At 37.3% G+C, this 21,432-nt stretch overlaps 3 protein-coding genes across 3 annotated transcripts in view; 1 reads left to right on the top strand and 2 right to left on the bottom strand.

The window, feature by feature from the left end:
- The window catches only part of LOC137169991 (uncharacterized), a 157,992-nt gene that overhangs the window by 109,387 nt on the left and 27,173 nt on the right, over positions 1-21,432 (bottom strand). The window lies entirely within an intron of this gene.
- The window catches only part of LOC137170107 (actin, alpha skeletal muscle-like), a 114,015-nt gene that overhangs the window by 83,413 nt on the left and 9,170 nt on the right, over positions 1-21,432 (top strand). The gene's annotated exons all lie outside the window — the stretch shown is intronic.
- On the bottom strand, positions 3,570-9,226 carry LOC137170023 (GTPase IMAP family member 8-like). Its single transcript, XM_067573428.1, has 3 exons — positions 9,173-9,226; positions 8,373-8,933; positions 3,570-6,460 (listed from the first exon to the last, which is right to left on the bottom strand). Coding segments are annotated over exons 1-3 (3,288 nt in total). The 5' UTR covers positions 9,174-9,226; the 3' UTR covers positions 3,570-3,734.

The raw sequence follows: 21,432 nt of genomic DNA, 5'->3' as shown, positions 1-21,432 counted from the left end.
TCATGACGCAGCCAGGTTTCAGTGAGACAAAATAAATCAATACCATAATGTGAGACTAGATCATTTACTAATACGGCTGTGGATGATAATGATCTAATGTTTAAGAGTCCACATTCAATTCTCTTATTTTGTTGTACTATTGCAGTAGTGGTGTTCATTTTTATTAGATTTTTATGAGTGACTCCTCTTTTGTTTATTTTAGATTTAACTGATTTAAGTGGTCGGGGGACAGACACAGGCTAACATAAAAACATTCATTATGAGGAGACATCAGTCATAACATCTTGAAGCTCATTATCTCATCTCAAGCTAAAACTTATCTGAAAAGTAAAGATTAAAAAAATATTGCATATGTTAGGATAAAATATAGGCCTGTCCAGAATGAATTGACCTATACAATATCATTAATATTTAAATATGAGTATCAATTATCTGATTTATTGAGCTGATTGATTAGGTGAAGTCAAAATTAGGGAGGAAGGAACAAAAGGAACAATATCCCCATTGAGACAGTCAAATAGGATTAACGGGAGCAGGTGGGCTTAGAGGGAACATCAGTGAATTTATGGTTAGAAGACAGAATATTTTATTCTATGCACATGACATTAAAAAACAACTATATGAAATAAATCTATATATAGTGCACTAACATAACATGAAAAGTATTAATTGATCATGCAGAGAAGTAATTAGCTATACTCATTTATATCCACCTCAAACAGTGGGATTTTTTAGTAGTGTCCCCTTTAAGCCCACCAGGTAAAAATGTTAATTAAAAATACATGAAGATAAACATACACATTTATTATATATTTAACAGTATAATAATATAAACTGCACACAAAAATGTAAACTATACATGTTTATCATGCTTTATGTCATTGCAGTGAACCATACTGTGCAGCTACTGTATTGGTGCAGCATGTGGTCTGTTTGCTCACATGCTAAAACTCATATTTTGATTTCAAAAGAAACAATATTTCTAATTCAAGTAATATTCTAACATATGTCTCATTAAAACACTACTCACTTTAAATTTTGATAACAAATGAGTATTTACCAAAAACAGGAGTAGAAATATGCAAAACCTATTATCTTCTTAGGGTACCAAATCACCAAAGTTTTTGATACAGATCAGCAGGCACATGTCACACATGTGCTTCAATAATTCAATATTGACAAATCTAGTTGACTTACAATAAAAAGCGTCATTTATTTAACAAGCAGCTTCATTGGAAGAAACATCACACAGCAAAAAATAATTGTTTATTTATTTGACTCAGAAGTTGCAAGTGGGCTTATATGGTATGTGGGCTTAATAGGGACATTTATCCTAGTATTGTTCATAGCTAATGAATTAATTATCTAGCTAAGTTAGGTCTTAAGTTAGGACTTAGTTCAGTTCAATGTTCCATAAATTAGGCCTGTGCAACATGTTTTAAGACACTATCCTGAAGCAGAACATAGTTTATGTTTAGTGCATTTCCTGTTAGTAACATCAACCTGTGTGCTCTGTTCTGTATTCACAGTTTATCTGTTAATAATCTGAGCTGACCTGTTTGACCTCTGACGCTTTGCTACTGAGGAACAAACTGAGTTATGAAACAAGTCATTCAGGTTAGTTCAGTTTTTTGTGTAGTTTATGGAAACAAGGGAACACATTTCTAGATTTTTACAGCAAAAAAAGCAGCTTATAAAGATACTTCACTTAAGAAAATATTAAAAGTAAAACATATAAACAAAATCCAGATGAATGAAGAACAAATACCAGTCAGATACATGAAGCCTCAAACTGCTATTAAGATGCATCTGAATAGGGTTTTTTTTTACAGTAAAAGACTCCAAAACTAAATAAATAAAGATCAGATTGACAGTATGAAAGGTCCAAAAACTTTAAAACATGCAAAATGATTTATTAGAGAAAAAGCAGACATAGAAGATCTCAATCTTTGGTTTTAATTAGAGTGAGCAGATCTTCAGTCCTGTGCTGCATTTTAAGGCTCTTTTTCTACATCACTGGAGTTGTTTTATAAAATTAAACAAACACAACGATTCAACACAGTCACACACTTTATTTGACTCTGTGACTCAAACACAAGTTTAAAACTACAAAGAATAAAGTAAAATGACAGACTGAACAAAAACATTATGTGTCATGCATACAACTGTATGCCCAGCCCACATGGGCTTACAAGACACCATAAACTCCAACAAGCCAGGACCAGAGTACAACATATATATTGTAAAAAGAAAATCTTTCACCTTCAAATCTAGAGACCATCATTAAATAGTGCAGACATTGTGATTTACTGTCAGAGGCTTACCATATATTAACTTAAATGCATCAAAATTTAACAGCCACTCCAGTTTTTGCTCATCTGAACACCAGAATATTTTAGGGTTTTGTCTGTAAATATCTGATTGCCTTGCTGGGTGCAATGTCAGTTACCTTTTTGCTATTTAAGAATTTGTGCATATATATATATATATATTTTTTATTTTTTTATTTTTTTAATTTTTTATTTTTTGCAGATTATAAAAGTATTAAAAACATTACAACTAGAACAATTGTTGACCAACTCACAAAAGCATCAGACAATACTTGTAGTGGCCATTTGTCAAAAATCAAAATCAAATTTAAATCAAACTTAGAATCAACGTCCATTGTCTCATTGTCCCTGCAAAGTTTTTTGCAGGGACAATGGACGTTGCATTTCTTATGATTTATCTCTCAAAAACAAGCAAGTAAACAAAAGAACAAATAAATCCTGGTTCCTGCTGCTTCTCTTGCTCTAGTAAAAAATCATAGGCCCATCCAGGTGCATGCTGGTCCTAAACCTGCCTGCCTGTATAACCTCAGGTGCCCAAAGTGTTACCTAGTTCACAAAACAAAATACTAGTTACCCAAAAACTAAATATGCTAAACAAGCAAATTATTAAACAAAACAAAAGAAACTTTCAAAAAGAAAATACTATCAAAATCAAATCTAAATAAAACAAACGTAGAATAATCAAACAATCAGACGATACCATCACCATCAACAAAACAACAACCAAACAAAACAAACCAACAAACAGCTCCAAGTGTCAGACAGCTGACAACATTATTATTTACTGCTTCAGTTATATATATGTGTTAAAATAAAATAAAAAATTAGAGAATTGAAAATAAAAATATGTATATCTGTTTTAAAATATCGAACAGAACTGAACCAAACACATTAGTGACATTCAGTTTATAACATTAATGTTTCTACACAACTATTTCCATATGATATTGATTTGACTTACATATTGCAGTAATAATAGTGAATTGGGTGTTAAAAGTAAAGAGGTGACATTACATTATTACATCACATTATGTTATTTCACGTGTCCTGTCAGTGTTTTATTTACATCCTGTAATATGTTCACATCATGTTCTCACGTCTTGATGAGCACAAACATCATTTTGAATAAACAAGTAAATCTTCCAATCCTTCCTTTACTGACTCTCTCTTTTACTTTTATGTTCTGTAACTAAGATGTTTGCACTCAACATGTTTGTTCTCGTCTCTTTAGTGATCATTCCACGCAGAAAAACATTTAGTTGAATTAAAATGTTACAGCTGTTGCAGTCAGTCATTTAATGAGTATCATTCCAGCTGTGACTTGTTATTGGTTCTGGTTATAATATTGGAAGCAGCAACTTAAAATGTCTCACTTGATGATCTGACTGTTAAACACATTCATGATCATGAGATGAAGCACTTGTTCTTGGATTTCTTTTTTAAGTATTTCATCTGTTTTTTCTTTAGTTCCTCTAATTCTTCTTTTAGACTTTCTTCTTTGTGACTGGAGAGGTTGTGCAAAAGAGTAAACTCATTTTTTTGCTCATCTTTCTCTTTCATTAATATCTCATATCTTTGCTTCAGATCCTTCAGTTCATCGTCATACTTTTCTGTCAGAGCTCCAAAGTCTTTGGTGTATTTCTCTCTGAACTCATTCAGTTCTTCAGCTTGTTTTCTGGCCTCCTCTTCATATTCCTTCTTCTTTTCTTCCAGCTTCATCTTGTAGTTTTTCTCTAATTCTTTCCTCTTCTTTTCCTCCTGTTCTATTCTGATACAGTCATCTTTTATTTTGTTTTCATATTTCTCTTTTTCCTGCTCATATTCCTCTTTGAGCCTTTGGATTCTCATTTCTTCAGCTTCTCTTTTCTGTATATTTTCTTGATTTCTTTTTTCCCACCATTCTTTTCTTTCCTTCTCCCACGCTTCTCTTTCTCGTGTCATTTCTTGTCTGTTGTGCTCCAGCTCTCTGCTCAGCTCTTCCTTTGACTCTGATTCTATTTGTTTTTCCAAAGTTTCAAGTTTTTCTTCCCACTCCTGTTGTTGAATTTCTTCTTGTTGTTTCCTCTTCCTGTCTTCCTCTTCTCTAATTTCTTGTTCTTTCTTTCTCTCTTCATGTTCTTTTTTAATGTATTCCTCCTTCTCCTTGAGTTGGTTGGCGCTCAGTTCTCTCTCTGATTCAATTTTGGATATCTGTTCTTCCGTTTTTCTTTTCAAGGATTGCATTTCTTCTTCATGTTTTCTTTCAAGTTCCTCCCTCTCTCTCTTCATCTCTTCTTCCCTCTGCTTCAGGATTTTCTCCACTTCCTTCTTTATTGCTGCCTCGGCGTCTTGGAACATCTCAGTGGTGTAGCAGCTGCCTCCATTTTCCTTCATCATGGTGTCAACCTTAGTCAGCAACTCACTGACTTGTTTACAGTTTTTCTGATCTTTGTTATTGAATACATGGTATCTTCCTCCACAGTCAGTAATCAGATGTTTGACAAAGTCAGCACAGTCTTCTTCTATGTAACTTTCAATTGATCTATTGTCCAGATCATCTCCTCTGGTGAATAAAACGATGATGAAGTCCTCTGACTTCTTGCCAAAATATTTCTTGATCAGCTCCACAGAGTCTTTTTCCTCTTGTGTAAATCGACCGAGCTGCAGCACCAGTAAGATCACATGAGGTCCAGGAGCCAACATGCTGATGCATTTCACAAGCTCCTGTTGAACTTCATCATTGGACAGAGTCGTGTCGAACAAGCCGGGGGTGTCGACCACAACAACACGCCGCCCATCAATCTCTCCTGTTGCTTTCTGGCAAAACTTAGTCACTGATTTCTGACTGGCTTTGGATTCAAAATGCCTCCCCAAAATGGTGTTTCCAGTCGCACTCTTCCCACTGCCAGTCTTCCCAATCAACACCATCCTGAGACTCTCTCTGCTCTGTGTCATATTCTGCAGTTCAGCTTTAAGTCTTGTGTTAGTGTTCTCCTGCTCTACAACCTTCTTCATCTGAACCTTGGTGAACATGTCCTTTGTGAAGCATCTGGATTCTTCAACTCTCATCTTTTCTACAGTATCCAACATCTCAGAGATCTGCTGCTTGTTCTTGATGTTGAGAACAACATGTCTTCCTCCACAGCTCTGAAGGAGCTCCTGGATGTCTCTGTTCTGTCTTACAAAGTCAACAACAGCTGGAGCTGTAGGATCTGACTCCACAGTGAACAGAATCATGGTGAAGTCATTGACTGGAGAGCTGAATGTATTCTGGATGGTCTTTAACTCTCCCTTGTCTTCATCAGTGAGGGAATCCACAGGTAGGACCAGGATGAAGGCATGGACACCCTCAGGATCACAGAGGGAGATACACCTGAATGATTCCTCCATCACTGCCTCCTGAGGTTTTCCATACAAGGCAGGCAGCTCCACCAGGGAAACCCAACGTCCACACACCTCTCCCTGATGTTTAATACACTCTGATGAGTTGGAGACTGAATGAAGCTCTGTCTGACCTAAAATGGCCTTGACTGCTGAAGTCTTTACTGCTCCTCTCCTCCCACACAGAACCAGCTTTAAAACTGGTTTGACGAGTTCAGACTTTGGTCTTATGATCTCTTCAGTGAAGGTGAGGAAGGTTCCTTTGTTTTCATGAACAATGTTCTCAATCTTCTTCATTAACTGTCTGTGTTCATCTTCAAACATGTTGCAGTGTCTTCCCCCACAGTCTTTAAGGAGCTGATACACAGTGAAACTTGTTTCATTCTCCTTGTATTTCATGATGACCATGGAGTGTCTAAAAGCATCTTGACCAAACAAACTCAAGATGAACTTCAGTGTTTGTCTGTTCCTCTCAGTGAAATCAGAAGGCTTCACTAACAGCAGCAGAACATTTGGTCCTGGAGGACAAAGAGTCACACAGTTCTTCATCTCTTCTCTCAGTGTCTCCACAGACAGACTGAAGATGTCTGGAGTCTTAACTACTGTTAAAGATTTTCCGTTCCACTCTCCAGATACTGATTCACATTGGTTGGTCAGAGAAAATCTCTGAAAATCAAAAAAATCAAAATGTTTTTTCTTTGTGATAAAGTTACAGAGTGTTGTCTTTTCATGTTTGCTTTTTCCAAACAGCACAATCCTGAGTCCACATCCTGTAAAACAACAACAAAAAACAGAAAAAGGTGATTAATGTTTGATATTCAAAACATAAACTTTTAGTGGAGTATTCCTTATTCCTCTGACAAAGGATTTGTCTCTATACTTGTCCTGTTAGATCTCAGTTCCGCATTCGACACAGTTGACCATCAAATCCTTTTGCAGAGACTGGAACATTTAATTGGCATTAAAGGAGCTGCATTAAGCTGGTTTCAGTCCTATTTATCAGACCGATTTCAGTTTGTACATGTTAATGATGCATCCTCCATGAAGGAAAAAGTTAGACACAGAGTACCACAAGGTTCTGTACTTGGACCAATACTATTCACCTTGTATATGCTTCCTTTAGGTAATATTTTTAGGAAACATAAACATAAATTTTCATTGTTATGCAGATGATACCCAATTATATTTATCAATGAAGCATGATGAAACCAATCACTTAAACAAACTCCAAGCATGCCTTAAGGACATAAAGACTTGGGTGATTAAACTCAGATAAAACTGAAGTTATTGTGCTTGGCCCTAAACACCTTAGAAATACATTATCTAATGATATAGCTACTCTGGATGGCATTACCCTGGCCTCCAGCACCATTGTAAGGAATCTGGGAGTTATCTTTGATCAGGATATGTCCTTTAACTCCCGCATAAATCAAATTTCAAAGTCTGCCTTTTTTCACTTATGTAATATCGCAAAAATCAGGCACATCCTGTCCCAAAAATATGCAGAAAAACTCATCCACGCATTTGTTACTTCTAGGCTGGATTATTGCAATTCCTTATTATCAGGCTGCCCTAACAAGTCTCTAAAGACTCTCCAGCTGGTCCAGAATGCAGCTGCACGTGTACTGACTAAAACTAGAAAAAGAGATCACATTTCTCCCATTTTAGCTTCGCTACATTGGCTTCCTGTAAAATCTAGAATAGAATTTAAAATCCTTCTCCTAACTTGCAGGCTTACTGGTGGTTCCTACAGTCTTTAAAGGTAGAATGGGAGGCAGAGCCTTCAGCTATCAGGCTCCTCTCTTGTGGAACCATCTTCCAGATTTGGTCTGGGGGGGGGGGCAGACACCCTCTCTATGTTTAAGAGTAGGCTTAAAACTTTCCTTTTTGATAAAGCTTATAGTTAGGGCCGACCAGGCTCGCCTTGGATCAGCCATTAGTTAAGTTGCTATAGGCCTAGACTGCTGGGGGACTTCCCATGATGCACTGAGCTCTTCTCTCCTCCTCCTCCTCTCCATCTGTATGCATTCATGTAACATCAATGCATGTCACTAACTTTGCTTCTTCCCCGGAGTTTTTTGTGCTTTCTCATCTCGCAGGAAACCCTGGGTTGCAGGCCGAGCCTTCGCGGTCCTTCGCAGTCCTGTTGACGTCCTTCGCTGGCTATTGCTACTGCTATTGCTGCTGTTATTATTATTGTTATGATTGTTGTTATTCTGTCCCAATAACCATAGAGATGGCAGAAAACACTTATATCAGTATTGGTGGGTAGTTTCAAATGACCTGTTTTGTCTTTAACAGGTGGTATTGTTGAAACACAAATACCATTAATAGCAGTCATGTCTCAGTCTCAGTCATGTGTCTTAGAGATCTCTTATGTCAAGTCAAGTCATTTTTTATTTGTATACCCCAATGTCACAAATAACAAATTTACCTCAGGTAGCTTTACAATCCATACAGCAATACAACATCCTCTGTCCTGAGACCCTCTATTTGAATCAGGAAAAACTCTTTAACAGGGAAAAAATGGGAAAACCTCAAGAGGAGCAAAAGAGGAGAGCTCCCTCCTCCAAGACACAGATGTGCAATAGATGTGTGTACAGAATAGATCAAGAAAGACAAATTGCAGTAATACAGCATGGAAAACAGACAAATCATCATCAAAATATTTTCTGGACTTACCAACAGATTGTTTCACGACTGGATGGTCACAGCTCAGATGCTCTCCATTGTTCTTATTTACAATTTGGTTAAACTTTGTTAACAACTCTGGAATTTCAAGGTATTTCTGCCTCAGTGACTGGTATCTGCATCTTCTGATCATGTCCTGTAAGGATGCACGATCCATGACACCAGAATTCTCCTCTCTGGGTGGTGATATCAGTATCAGTGAATAATCAAATGATTGATCACTGAGGAGTTGAAGAACTCTACAGAGTCTCAGTTTGTGTTCCTCAGTGAAGTCTTCTGGCTGTAGAACCAGCAGGAACACATGAGGTCCAGGATCAGAGAGACTCACACAGTTTTCTACATGTTTTCTTAGTTTGTCTTCAGAGATGTTTGGAAGCAGCAGATCTGGGGTGTTGATGAGAACTATTTCTTTCTCCTTCAACTGTCCTCTGACTCTCTGACAGCAGTCTGGTGCTTCCTCAGTGTTGAACTCAGTCTTTCCCAGTATGAAGTTCCCCGCTGAACTCCTCTCAGACCAGCTGTTCCCCAGCAGTACAACCCTCAGCTCAGACACTGGAAACGAAACAAGTGAAAACACTGCAAAAGTGAGCAAAGAAACTTTCAAAGGTTAAATTAATACAAGGAGCAACAAAGTCACCTCAGAGTTGCAAATTTAGTTTTAATTTTGTACATTTTTAAAATTAAATGATTTTTATAGACAAATTCATAACTTCAGGGATTAATTAATCCGTTCTTATAGTTTGCGCATCCCCTATGTGCAATTTAAAACTGCTCTGTCTTATAAAACTCACTGTCAGGTGGAAGGAATTCAAAGCTGCTTCTGCGTGTGATGGGTAGCAGATCATCTGTGACTGTGAGGATAAAGAAAAGTACAATTAAATTAATTTGTGTTTATTTTCTATGTTTTGTACTATAGTACATGGGGTGAACAGATAAGTTGAGCCAGAACCTATTTTCAGGTATTTATCTCAACAGGTCTAAAGTGATACTGTATTAATGTCCCACTGATTTAGACTTAGTGTAAGTTTAGATTTTTGGAAAATACATTCTTACAATTGTTATTCATGAAATATGTCACCAAGGCAGGACCTTGCATGTCACCCCCCTCTTTCTCTTCCATATCAAATAGAGGCAAAAAATTACAAAAAAAGTTGTCTTCAAGAAGTTTGCATATACTTCTTCATAGAATCCTGTGGCTATATTAACGTAATATATTCTTTTTCTGGCTGACACTCTCAATTTCAAGGAGTGATGTGGCATATCCACAAGCCTGTTGCACAAAGAACTATCTGGAGTTGTCTGGATAACTTGGCTTAATAAAACCCAGCAGGACTTTTTACATCAGTCTATGCAACTGATTTATGGAGATTATTTGTTCTACTTAGCATTTTTATGACACTCCCCTTGGTTTTAATATTCCACTAGTAATTAGTGATAGACAGCTTGACTATCACTGGACTAATCACAGGAGTGTTGGTTTTAATAACTTGATCATAATTCTGACTGTGTGCTTGCCACAGAAGGAAGCAAATCAAAGGCTCATGAACCCCGATTCAAAACAAAACCCATTACTATGTTCTCTGCTTATAAACGGCGCCACTTACAGTTCTGGAAGTTGGGACTCAAATTCGGAGGAAACACTGAATGTTGATTTTAGTATGCAAAGCTTCTTGCATCACAAGGGCATTGGAACTGTTCATATGAACATGCTTAGTATTATATCCAAAATGGACTATATTAAAGTCTGGGCACAACAAACTGAAACATGTTTTCTGAAACATGGTTGTTGAGCAATGTTAAAAATGCTCATATTTGTTTTGATGACTATAGTTTATTTCTATGTGATTGGCCTGCTAAGGAAGCAGGTGTTTCCATTTTTGTGAAAAGTTGTTTATTTGTCTCTGTCATTACCTCTGTATCTAAGCTGAAATGTTTTGAACTATTGTCTGAAAGTGTTTGGTGAAAAAATAATACTGGAAAGGTACTAGATATTGGGTTTAATTCTCACTCTCTGCACCTACAGGTGCAATAGATGTTTTATTTTATTTGATATCCAGCTATGAAAATTCAGAACTTCTTACCCTGGGTGATATGAACATTAACTGGTTAAATAATGTTTCTGATAATCTAAAAAATCTCTGTAATGAATTCAATCTCACACAGCTTATTTCTACCAATAGACCCCAACATTATAAATCTAGTAGTATTTTGTCTCTCGGCTTCAGTGACCACTGCCCAACTGCATGCATCTGTGACACAAAATCACAAAGATCCAAACCACGTATCACTGTCAAAAGGAATTTTAAACACTTTTCTGAACAAGTACTTTTGTTTTATTTGTACTATAATGACATTGTATGGCATGAAATGATGGTAAATAAAGACTATGGCAGAACACAAGTAAAATTAATTGATTAAGGGTTCAACTTTGCTCTTGATTTACAACTTAACATATTATTTAACATAACAAAACAAATGAAAATGGCCAAAAATATTGGTACCCTTAACTTAATATTATTTAGCACAGCCCTTGGGAGGCAATAACTGCAGTCAAGCACTTTCTGTAACTCTGGATAAGGTTTCTACTCGTCTCCACTGGTAGTTCAGCCCACTCTTCTTGAGCAAACTGCTCCAGTTCTCTCAGGTTTGATGGCTGCCATCTCTCAACTGCAAGTTTCAGCTCTTTCCACAAATGTTCAATAGAATTCAGATCAGGACTCATAACAGGCCACTTTAGGATGATCCAACGTTTTCTTCTCATCCACTCTTGGGTGCTTTTTGATGTATGATTGGGGTCATTATCCTGTTGGAAGACCCATGACTTTCGATTAAGACACAGCTTTCTGACACTGGGCTGTATGTTTCCCTCCAAAATGCCTTGATAATCTTGTGATTTCATTGTTCCCTGCACAGATTCAAGGTACACAGTGCCCGAGGCAGCAAAGCAACCCCATCCTCTAAGTTTCACGGTAGGCATGGTATTCTTTTCTTTGAAGGCTTCATTTTTTCTTCTGTAAATATAGTGTTGATGTGATTTACCAAAAAGCTCTAATTTTGTTTCATCTGTCCAAAGCATATTCTTCCAGAAAGACTGTTGCTTGTCAAAATGCATTTTGGCAAAGTCCAGTCTAGTGTTTTTGTGTCTCCCTCTTAAAGTTGGGGGTTTTCCTGGGTCTCCTGGGATGGTGTGACTTGAAACTATTGTACCTTGAACTTGAAGATCAGTTTGGATCTATATGGAAGTTTTCCTTGGTTCTTTCGCCACCATTTGAGCAATCTTTCTGTTCAATCTTGGGCCAATTTTCCTCTTGTGACATGTCCAGAGATGTTGGCTACAGATCCATGGGCCTTAAACTTCTTGATAATATTGGCAACAGTAGTGTTGGGCCTCAAACCATGAGGTCACACAGAGGAGGCCTACATGTAACCTGTGAGGCCTGACCATGAGGTGCTTTTTCCTTTGTTTCCCCAGAGACAAAGGAATAGTGCCAAAATGCTGCTTACAGACAATGGGAGTCCATTGCAAACTCCATTTCCAGTGATGCTTTGCGATTTTCACACCTCAGCAGGGAACAGTCAACATACAGTCTGTCTTTGGCGGAGACGCTCTTGTACAGCAGAACGTCCTGATGACGCAGCCATGACATCACCGCCCCTTTAAAAACTGAATGCGCCCTGAAAAATACGCCTTTCCCACCTCACCGAAGACCCCCCTCACCGGACAAGACGAGACTTCACCCATGTTCACCTGAACACATTCCTGGATCCAAGAGAGACTGCTGCTGCAACCAGCGCACTCAAATTCCCTCGAGAAGGAAGAAACGGAGTTTCTTCAGGAAGACGTGGAACTTCTCTGCCCCGCTCTTCTTCACCGAGTCGACTCTGCTGTTTTCTCCGCCACACCACTGAGAATCAGCCAACTCACCCGTAAGCCCGCCGACAGCGGCAAGGCCACCGCCTGCATCCGAGCCAAGGACAGAGCCGGACAGAACCGGACAGAGAGATGGACCACACACACACCCTGCTCGCTTTCTGAAGCGACCAAGTAAGAGGCATAAGTCTGGGCAGAGGCAGTGTTAGTTATGTGATCTTTTCAGCATCAGTTGCTGTTGTTTAGCATTTAGCTTTTTAGCTTTATTGCTGTTGTTCTTGTTGTGTGAGTTGATGGACCAACGAGTCAATTTTTCCTGCTTTACTCCAAGGAATATTTTAAGTTTGCTGCCTGTTTCGTTGTGTTCACGACACTAGACTGATTTGTGTTTGTCCCGCCCGGGACTACCGCTGTGTTTGTGCCACCGTGAGTGAGAAAGTAAGTTGCTTTGTTGATCAGAAACCAGACAACGTGCGTTACAGACTGCCGTCTATACGAATGCTGTCTGTGGACAAAGGAACCGCTTCTCTTCCCCTCATGATCACTTTCCCTCCTTCTTCTCCCTCTCTTGCGACTAACACACACACATGCGTGCACACACACACACGCATCTTTTTACACATCTGATGGTCAGATAACATTAGATACAGCGCTGCTCTATCTTTCCTTATTCAACATCAGAAATGTATGTAACACAGAATTTGGTGATTGAAAAACGCCGACCACCAGGCAGCGCCATCTTGCTATTGTGTAACCCAGACACCACCATACTTCCGCCATTCGGTTCTCGCATGACGTGACTTCCTGCCATAGTCACGTCCGCGTTGCAGACCGGCGACGTCATCACGTCAGGCCCCATCGCCATCTTGTTGCGCACACACACACACACACACACACACACACACACACACATGCATTCCCCTGCATGTGTTTAACCCTGTACATAGCTGTTTGTGTTTTGTTTGGTAGAATTAGATTTTAGAATAGTTGTTTATTGAATGACGCACTTGTTAACTTTGTTAATCTTTCTAAGTTTAATAAATACTGTTATGTCTTTAGAAGTTCTTTTGTCATTATTGTGTGTAACATATTATGAAAAGTGGCTGATTGAAGGAGTCAGAGCTCAAATTCAACCTTCTTTGTTCACCCTTGAATTTTGATATCTCTCAGATATTAACATTCTAGGGGAATTCCTTTTATGAGACAACCTTGTTTGGTTATTTCCAGGTGGTCCCCTCGTATTTGTTAATACATTTATAATGCTATTAATTTTATAATTAATTAATTATTACTGATAATTGTTAATTATTGTTAATTATTGTTAATTATTGTTAATTACCAACTGTGCTCCTCACAGATCCAACAATTGGTGCCTGAATTATTGATTGATATTAATAATATCTTGATTTCATAATTCATAATTATCTATGATAATTATGAATTATAATTATCTATGATAATTATGTATTATTACTAATAACGAAACGCACTCCTGCCCGTCCAAACAGTAGTCATAGGAACATCAGGCTCTTTGGAGATGATCCTGTAACCTTTACGTTGACCATGCTTGGCTATTACCTTTTTTCTAATGTCTTCAGACCACTCTCTACTTTTCCTTCTGTTTTACATTTTCAATGTGATGCAAAGAGTTGCACGAAACAACAGAGTGAGTAATTTTCTCCTTTGAAACTGGCTGCATGATGTGTGATTATAAGATTGAAAACACCTGTGATACTAATTAAAACATAATAATCTGCTTAAAGTATCACTATAAACAATTATTTCTTACAACTTCTAAAGGGTACCAATAATTTTGTCCAGGCAATTTTAGAATGTCTTTGTAGAATAAGCATGAATTCAATAATTTTCACAACTTTTTTTGTCTTAAACCAAACATAGACATGTATTGATAATGAAATATCTATTAATTTCAACACTATTCAGGGCAAATGGTGCAATGTTTTAATAAAATGAAAGGGTACCTATAATTTTGGCCACATCTGTAATACCCATGCTTTCAACAATCCTCAAGAAGAACCCTTTTAGAACCCCTACTTCTAAGATCACTTAAACCCCTCAATGCAGTCTAAGGTTCATACTAGGGTTGGCTTTAGAACTCATTGCATTCTATATCAGAAAGTTGGGTTGCAGTCGTTGGCAGGGAGAGGAGAACAGCATTGCACTCTATATATATATAAAGCTCTATTTGGCAAACTTCCTGGGTACCCAGGAAACATGTCTTATTAACTATAGTTCACTTTAACACTGCACTAGGTCCCAAGACTATTAGGTCCTTGAAAATCAACACATAAGCACTGAGATTGGGAAATTGGCTTTTAAATATTACGCTCAACACAATTGGAACAACTTGCAGAAGATAGTAAAATGAGACAAGCTAATCCCTTTTAGTCATTTTCAGTCTCTTTTAGCTGACACAGGGCAGCATGAATGCATGTGTTTTGAATTGAGCTTTAACTTTTATGTTCATAAATTGCTTTTTATGTGTCTTTTTATGTCTTAGTATGTTTTCGTATTATGTGTTTTTTTGCTTTTATATATTGCTTTTATTGTTTCTTATATTTTATGTTCCTTGTTGCTTACCTGTTCTTATTTGCTTTTTATATTTGCTGATTATGTTTATTGTTTCTTATATTTTATATTTGTATTATTATAAGGGCACCCTTTAAGAGAGAGCTTGCACTCAAATGATGGCTTACCCTGTCTAAATAAAGGTTTGAATGAATGAATGAAGGAATGAATGAATGTGAGAAAGCCTGCACAGCCTCACTAAAACTAAGGCTGGATATTTCCAAGTTTTTCCTGCTGTTTATGTGTGAATGACCAGAATGTAAGTCGTTTTCATGTTATCTTACTGTTGTCATTCAGCATTATGGTTTGGTTCTGTATGCTCATTTATATGGGGCACCAAATGTAAAAATTCAGTTACAATTTTCTAGTTGATATATTTTCAATATTTAGCTTACTTTCCTCACATTTAGCTCATTTCCCTCACATTTGAGACAGAAATTCATGTAAAACATGTTATATGTAATTGTTAACAATATGTTTATATGTTAAATCTAAATGTTAAATGTTAAATCTAAATCTAAATGTTAAATGTTAAATGTTAAATCTAAATCTAAATCTAAATCTAAATGTTAAATGTTAAGTCTAAATGTTAAATGTTAAATCTAAATCTAAATCTAAATGTTAAATGTTAAGTCTAAATGTTAAATGTTAAATCTAAATGTTAAATGTTAAATCTAAATGTTAAATGTTAAATGTTAACTCTAAATCAAAATCTAAATGTTAAATCTAAATCGGAACGTGTCTTCAAGTGTAAAGCTAAATATTTAGAAAATATGCAAATCACCAAGGAGGCCATGCCCCCTGCAGCGGCCTCAAACTGTGTGGCCCCGCCCACACATCTGACCGTGCATCATGGGATCAGAAACGCTAGGTGAAACGCTGTGAAACAAGGTGAAACACAGGCAAGGCTGGTTCTCTCCAAATAGGAGAGATTGAATAGGTGGTTATTGTAGGTGTGCTGGCTGGACTCCAAGGTGCAGCTCCAACAGGACTGTCCACACCATTAACGGTAAGTTAAGTAGTTTTAATTTTAAGTTCTTTATGTATACTGGAGGGAGTTAGCCACTGTTAGCTAACCTACCTAGCTAGCTGTGTGACTCGATGCTAGCTGAAGTTTTGTGATCCACTGTAAGGACTTTTTTGTAGTTAATATGATTCAGAAATGTAACTTAAGTTACCCATAACCTGGTTAACATAGTGGTTACCGGTGACAAAACTGACCACTCACTCCATGAAGCCCGTGGTATGGTAATATGTGTAACGTACTTTGCCGCCATATTTGACATTTAAGATAGGGGCTCTTGTTTCAGGTCTCAACAGCAGTGGTGCACAGTGCCACAGGCACTTCCAACTTTGCCATCACCGTCACATCACTGAGATCAGTAAGCTGTGATATAACTGGATAGCATCTATGTTACCCTGAAAAAAAAAAAAAAGAATAAAACTATTGATATGAAAGAAATATTTCTGGTTAATATTGAAGTTCAACATTGGTAATTGGATGATTAGGGCTACAAATAACAATTATTTTCATAATCGATACATCTGCTGGTTATTTTCTTGATTCATCAATTAGTTGTTCAGTCCATAAAACAACTAGGCCTAATCCGTGAAAGTGTTGATCGCTGTTTCCTTAAATCCAAGATGATGTCCTTGAATGTTTTGTTTTGTCCACAACCTAAAGATATTGTTTGTCATAGGGGACTAAAGAAACCAGAAAATATTTACATTTGAAATATGCTATATAAATAAAGGTTATTATTATTATTATTATTATTACTATTATTATTATTATTATTATTTGAGAAACTGGAATCTGAACATTTTTGCCCTTTAAAAAAAATACTCAAACCAATTTAATCGATTATCAAAATAGTTGGCAATTAGTGCAATAGTTGGCAAGTAATCAATTAATCGTTGCAGTTCTAAGTGGGAATATGTAAACTGTATTGTGAAATGTATTAACTTGTGTGGAATATAATGACTACATCCTATGCAAGGCAAAATAACAAGTTATTATGATATTAGTGAATGTCCTGTCTTTTTTCTTTTTAGGATGGGCATACTTTAATCTTCAAAGATGACATCGAGGGTTTGCTACTGTCAGGGACAACACTTCTAAAGTAGTTTTGATCCTGTGGATCTTCAGACCCACATTATACATGCTCATGCGGGAATACAACATAAAACACAAAATTTTGACCAAACCAACTGTAACTTGCTATTTAAGATGACTGTGACACCTGTGAGCTTTATGAAAATATTAAATATATACTTTATCCTTGGAAATTCGTCTCAATGACTAATTTTTTTCATAACCTTTTATCACACCTGTTGATATTGGACAAGAAAAGCAAATGTCAAAATCTGTGTTTTTTGTAAGTGGATATTAATCAAAATGCAAACAAATCAAATAAAACATCTGCTGCATGTCTGCAAATTACTAATGAAACAAGCATAAATTAAAGTTCTCATGAGTTCAGTGTTGAGGTACGCAGCTAGCCACCAATAACACAAATTACACTATACTCAGTCTGGAAATACTCTCATTTCACATTTTCCAGGTATCTGTTCACTAGAACAGATCCCGTTGCAAAGGCTAGAATGTCTCCAGGGTTCAATGTAAGGATAAATGCCTTTTCTGCCTCAGTGAGGTTCCTGGCATTAAGATGTTCCCCAAGCTCCTTCTCTACAAGGTTGAAAAAGTTACAGAACAATAGAAAATATAGACATTACAATTTTATCTATAAAACAGAATTATCTCTACATATCTTGAAATCAAGATATGTAGAGGTAACATGGCATTTTTGACGTGTCACGGATTACAGACAGTGAAATGATAGTATTGTAATTATTCTCAACATAGGTAGGAGAATGTAGAAATAAGGCAGAACAAACACTTGACAACACACAGGCCTATTTTAACACTTATGACTGCAGTAGGATAGTACATATACTATGACATGCACAGCAATATCCTCTACATCAGTGGTTCTCAAACCAGTCCTGGGAAAACCCATCCACTCCACATATTTGAGCTATTCCACCACCATCACACCTTATTCAGCCAATCAAGAGGCTCGTTTGAGATTAGAGCTGCAACAATTAATCCATTAGTTGTCGACTATTAAATTAACTGCCAACTATTTTGATAATCAATTAAAGTGGTTTAAGTATTCTTTTAAAATTTATTTATTTTTTAATTTTTTTAAAGGCAAAATTCACTGATTCCAGCCTCTTAAATGTGAATATTTTCTGGTTTGTTTAGTCCTCTATGACAGTAAACTGAATATCTTTCGGCTGTGGACAAAACAAGATATTTTAGGACGTCATATTGAGCTTTTTTTCACCAGTTTCTGATTTTATGGACCAAACTAATCGATTAATCAAGAAAATAATTGGCAGATTAATCGATAAGGAAAATAATCATTAGTTACAACCCTATTTGAGATGAGCTGCGCCTCACCTGGAAAGAGGATCAGGCAACAGCAGGGGGCAGCAACCAAGAGCTGCTGTTAAGTCGGGCAGTTTCCAGCAGCCTCCCAAGAATATACAAGAAGTCACAGAATGTTTACATCCTGTTAAATCTGATCCCGCTTAATAAAAATTTATTAGCTTAATCTACTCAAGCTTGTATTCACTCAATCACTGGTTTTTTTTTTGTTTAAACAGTGTTCTGTATGATAGGGTAGGTCTATAACCTATTAAAATGACCTGGAACCTTGTGGTCATCAAAACAACATTTCATCTGTAACGTCCAATATTATTTTATTATTATTATATTCTACATAGAAATTCAACTAATAGCAGGTGGACCACTACCTGCTGGTCAACATACCGACCATAAATCAGCTGACTTGCCAAACTACTTCACATCTCATTCCAGACATAAAGAAATTCATATGAAATTAAATTATTTTTATCCAATGCAATTCTGTTTATCTTGAATTTTTGGGAGAGGTCTTCGCTTTTAGTTAGGACTTTTAGCCTTCTGTCTCTTCTGCACAGATCTTTATTTACTTTAAATTAAGGTATAGCTTAGAATATGCAGGTAAAAGTGTGTTTTTACATTACATCCTTTATCTATCAAATATTTAGACTGAAATATTTAGAATCCTCATGTCACACTTGTTACTGTGTTATGTTATTTCTGTTCATAATGCTTACAAGAATTAAATAATTATGTAATGTCCATATTTTAGGCTATCTGTAGTCTAATATTTGACTACTGAATGTTTTCCATCTCTTTGGCTGATAAACATCATCAACAGGATCAGACTAATGTAATCAAATCTTTCTTTAGAGAGAGTCAATCAGCTCTTTGATCAGGTGACAGCCAGGTGCCTCCCATCATGCCCTAAGGACTTGCAGTCAGTGGAGAACAGCTATGGGGCCTGGTTACACACACTGCAGCCACCTTGATCGGCATGCGTTGTGCGCCGATCGCCGGTACTCTATTCTATGCTAGCCTGGCTCATCTTGAATGAGCCTAAGGGCTTGATGATTCGGTAGTAAGTTGAATCAGGTGTGCAGATGGAAGAACAGATCAAATATGAGAAGCGGATCGGTGTTACCAGGATGTATTTGAGAACCACTGTACTACATACTCCAATGACATTGTGCGGAGAATGCAGCATCTGGCCTGTACAAGGTGTTACAGAACTGTTGGATAAGATGGAGTGATTTCTGGGTTCATGATGGCTGTGAATCAGGAAATCACTGTGTGTTTGTTCTGTGTAAAGAGATGTAGTTTGAGGCCTTGCCTTATTTTCCTGATTCACAGCCATATCTTCCAGGAGTGGCAGAACCTGTGAAAACATCAACAAAAACTCCTTTAGAAGCTTAACCCTTAAATGCATGGGCTTTTTGCGACCCGGGGAGACATGAGAGCTCGCTGACAGCAGAAAGCAGGAGGAAGGACAGACGTTTCACTAGGCTACTCTGTGCTGCTGCTGTTCCATGGTCATGGAGCAGACACTTTCAGTTTCACCGACTGAATAAACATGCTTAGTATTTTACAAACTAACGTTAGAGTTTTTTTTATTAGATGAACGTTGAGGCTGATGCACGATATGAGCTGAATGAGTTTTAAAAGTAATGTAATTGGTGCCTGAACTTAAGTTACCTTTCTGAATCATATTAACTACAAAAAAGTCCTTACAGTGGATCACAAAACTTCAGCTAGCATCGAGTCACACAGCTAGCTAGGTAGGTTAGCTAACAGTGGCTAACTCCCTCCAGTATGCATAAAGAACGTAAAAATTAAAACTACTTAACTTACCATTAATGGTGTGGACAGTCCCGGTGGAGCTGCACCTTGGAGTCCAGCCAGCACACCTACAATAACCACCTATTCAATCTCTCCTATTTGGAGAGAACTGGCCTTGCCTGCGTTTCACCTAGCGTTTCTGATCCCATGATGCACGGTTAGATGTGTGGGTGCGGCTGCGCGGTTTGAGATTTAACATTTAGATTAAACATTTAGATTTAGATTTAACATTTAGATGGCTACAATGTGGGTTGCAATGTCAGAGTGGCGCTGTCCGTATTTCTGCTCGTTAACACTGCTGGAAGTGAAGACCGCAGAAGCAGCGATCCAAAGTTTATGACTAACTTCGCTCAAAACTTTATCCAAAATATGAGATATTCGCGTCTTTTTATGTTTATGGTGAATGAAACTTGCCAGACAAAGTTTCAGCCTTCTGAGGTTCATTAAGAGCTATTTGCATTCATGTGTGGATGAGGCCATACTATCTAACCTTACTTTGCTGTGTGTTGAGCGGGACATAAACACTAGTAAGGACTAAGTGGTTGGCAGGTTTGCCACCATGAAGGAGAGGAGGATGTGGTTTTAAAAGGGACCATGAAATGTACAAAGTTTGTTAAACTGTTCGGATTATTTTGTTCCATGGAGGATGGAGAAATACACAAATGGACTAACGTTACACTACAACAACTGGTGAGTGAAACATCCATAATTAGTCTTTGTTAACATAAAAGTTGGTTATGAAGAAGTCAGTCATGTTAGATTCATGTGTTTTTTAACTCCATGCTTACCGCATCTCAGCACCTGTCTGTGTCACTGCCTGTGGTGTTGTAGACTGTCCACTTTGTATTTGAATAGGCTTTGTAGTGTTGTAGACCGCTGTGTCTATTTTATGTTTATGTTATTCTCGTGTTAGAAAGACATGGTACGGGGACAAAGCACCTGGCTTGTCTCTATCTATTGGTGGTGGTGCTGAACTGTTCATCAGTCGGTGTATGTAGAGCACCACATGCTGTCCTCAGTGCTGAAACATTTGAACGCGGCTGGCAACCTGTTTTCTTTTTTGTTCTTCAGAACAAGCTTGTCTCAAAGTGGCTTCACTGTATATTTCCTGAGACATAGGCTTTCATGGCTCAATAACAAGTTGCGATTATGAATAAGATATATCGGCTATTTTACAGTTGTGAATTTTAAAATGACTGTTTTAGAAAGGCCCCTTGAGAATTCTTCGCCCCCTCTGTGCTGAGAGTCTAGCTCCATCCCTGAATGAGGCATAATGGCAAGTAAGAGACAACATGAATCTCTGAAAAAAAGCTGAAAAACAG

The sequence above is a fragment of the Thunnus thynnus genome, chromosome 2, assembly GCF_963924715.1.
Source record: "Thunnus thynnus chromosome 2, fThuThy2.1, whole genome shotgun sequence".
Lineage (NCBI taxonomy): Eukaryota > Metazoa > Chordata > Actinopteri > Scombriformes > Scombridae > Thunnus > Thunnus thynnus.
The sequence above is the reverse complement of the archived record's forward strand: the minus strand, read 5'-3'. Positions and strand labels throughout refer to the sequence as shown.

Coding starts and splice junctions, on each gene's coding strand:
- LOC137170023 (XM_067573428.1), bottom strand. Junction 6,461..8,372: donor AGTCGTGAAACAATCTGTTG/GTAAGTCCAGAA, acceptor GTTGTTTTACAG/GATGTGGACTCAGGATTGTG.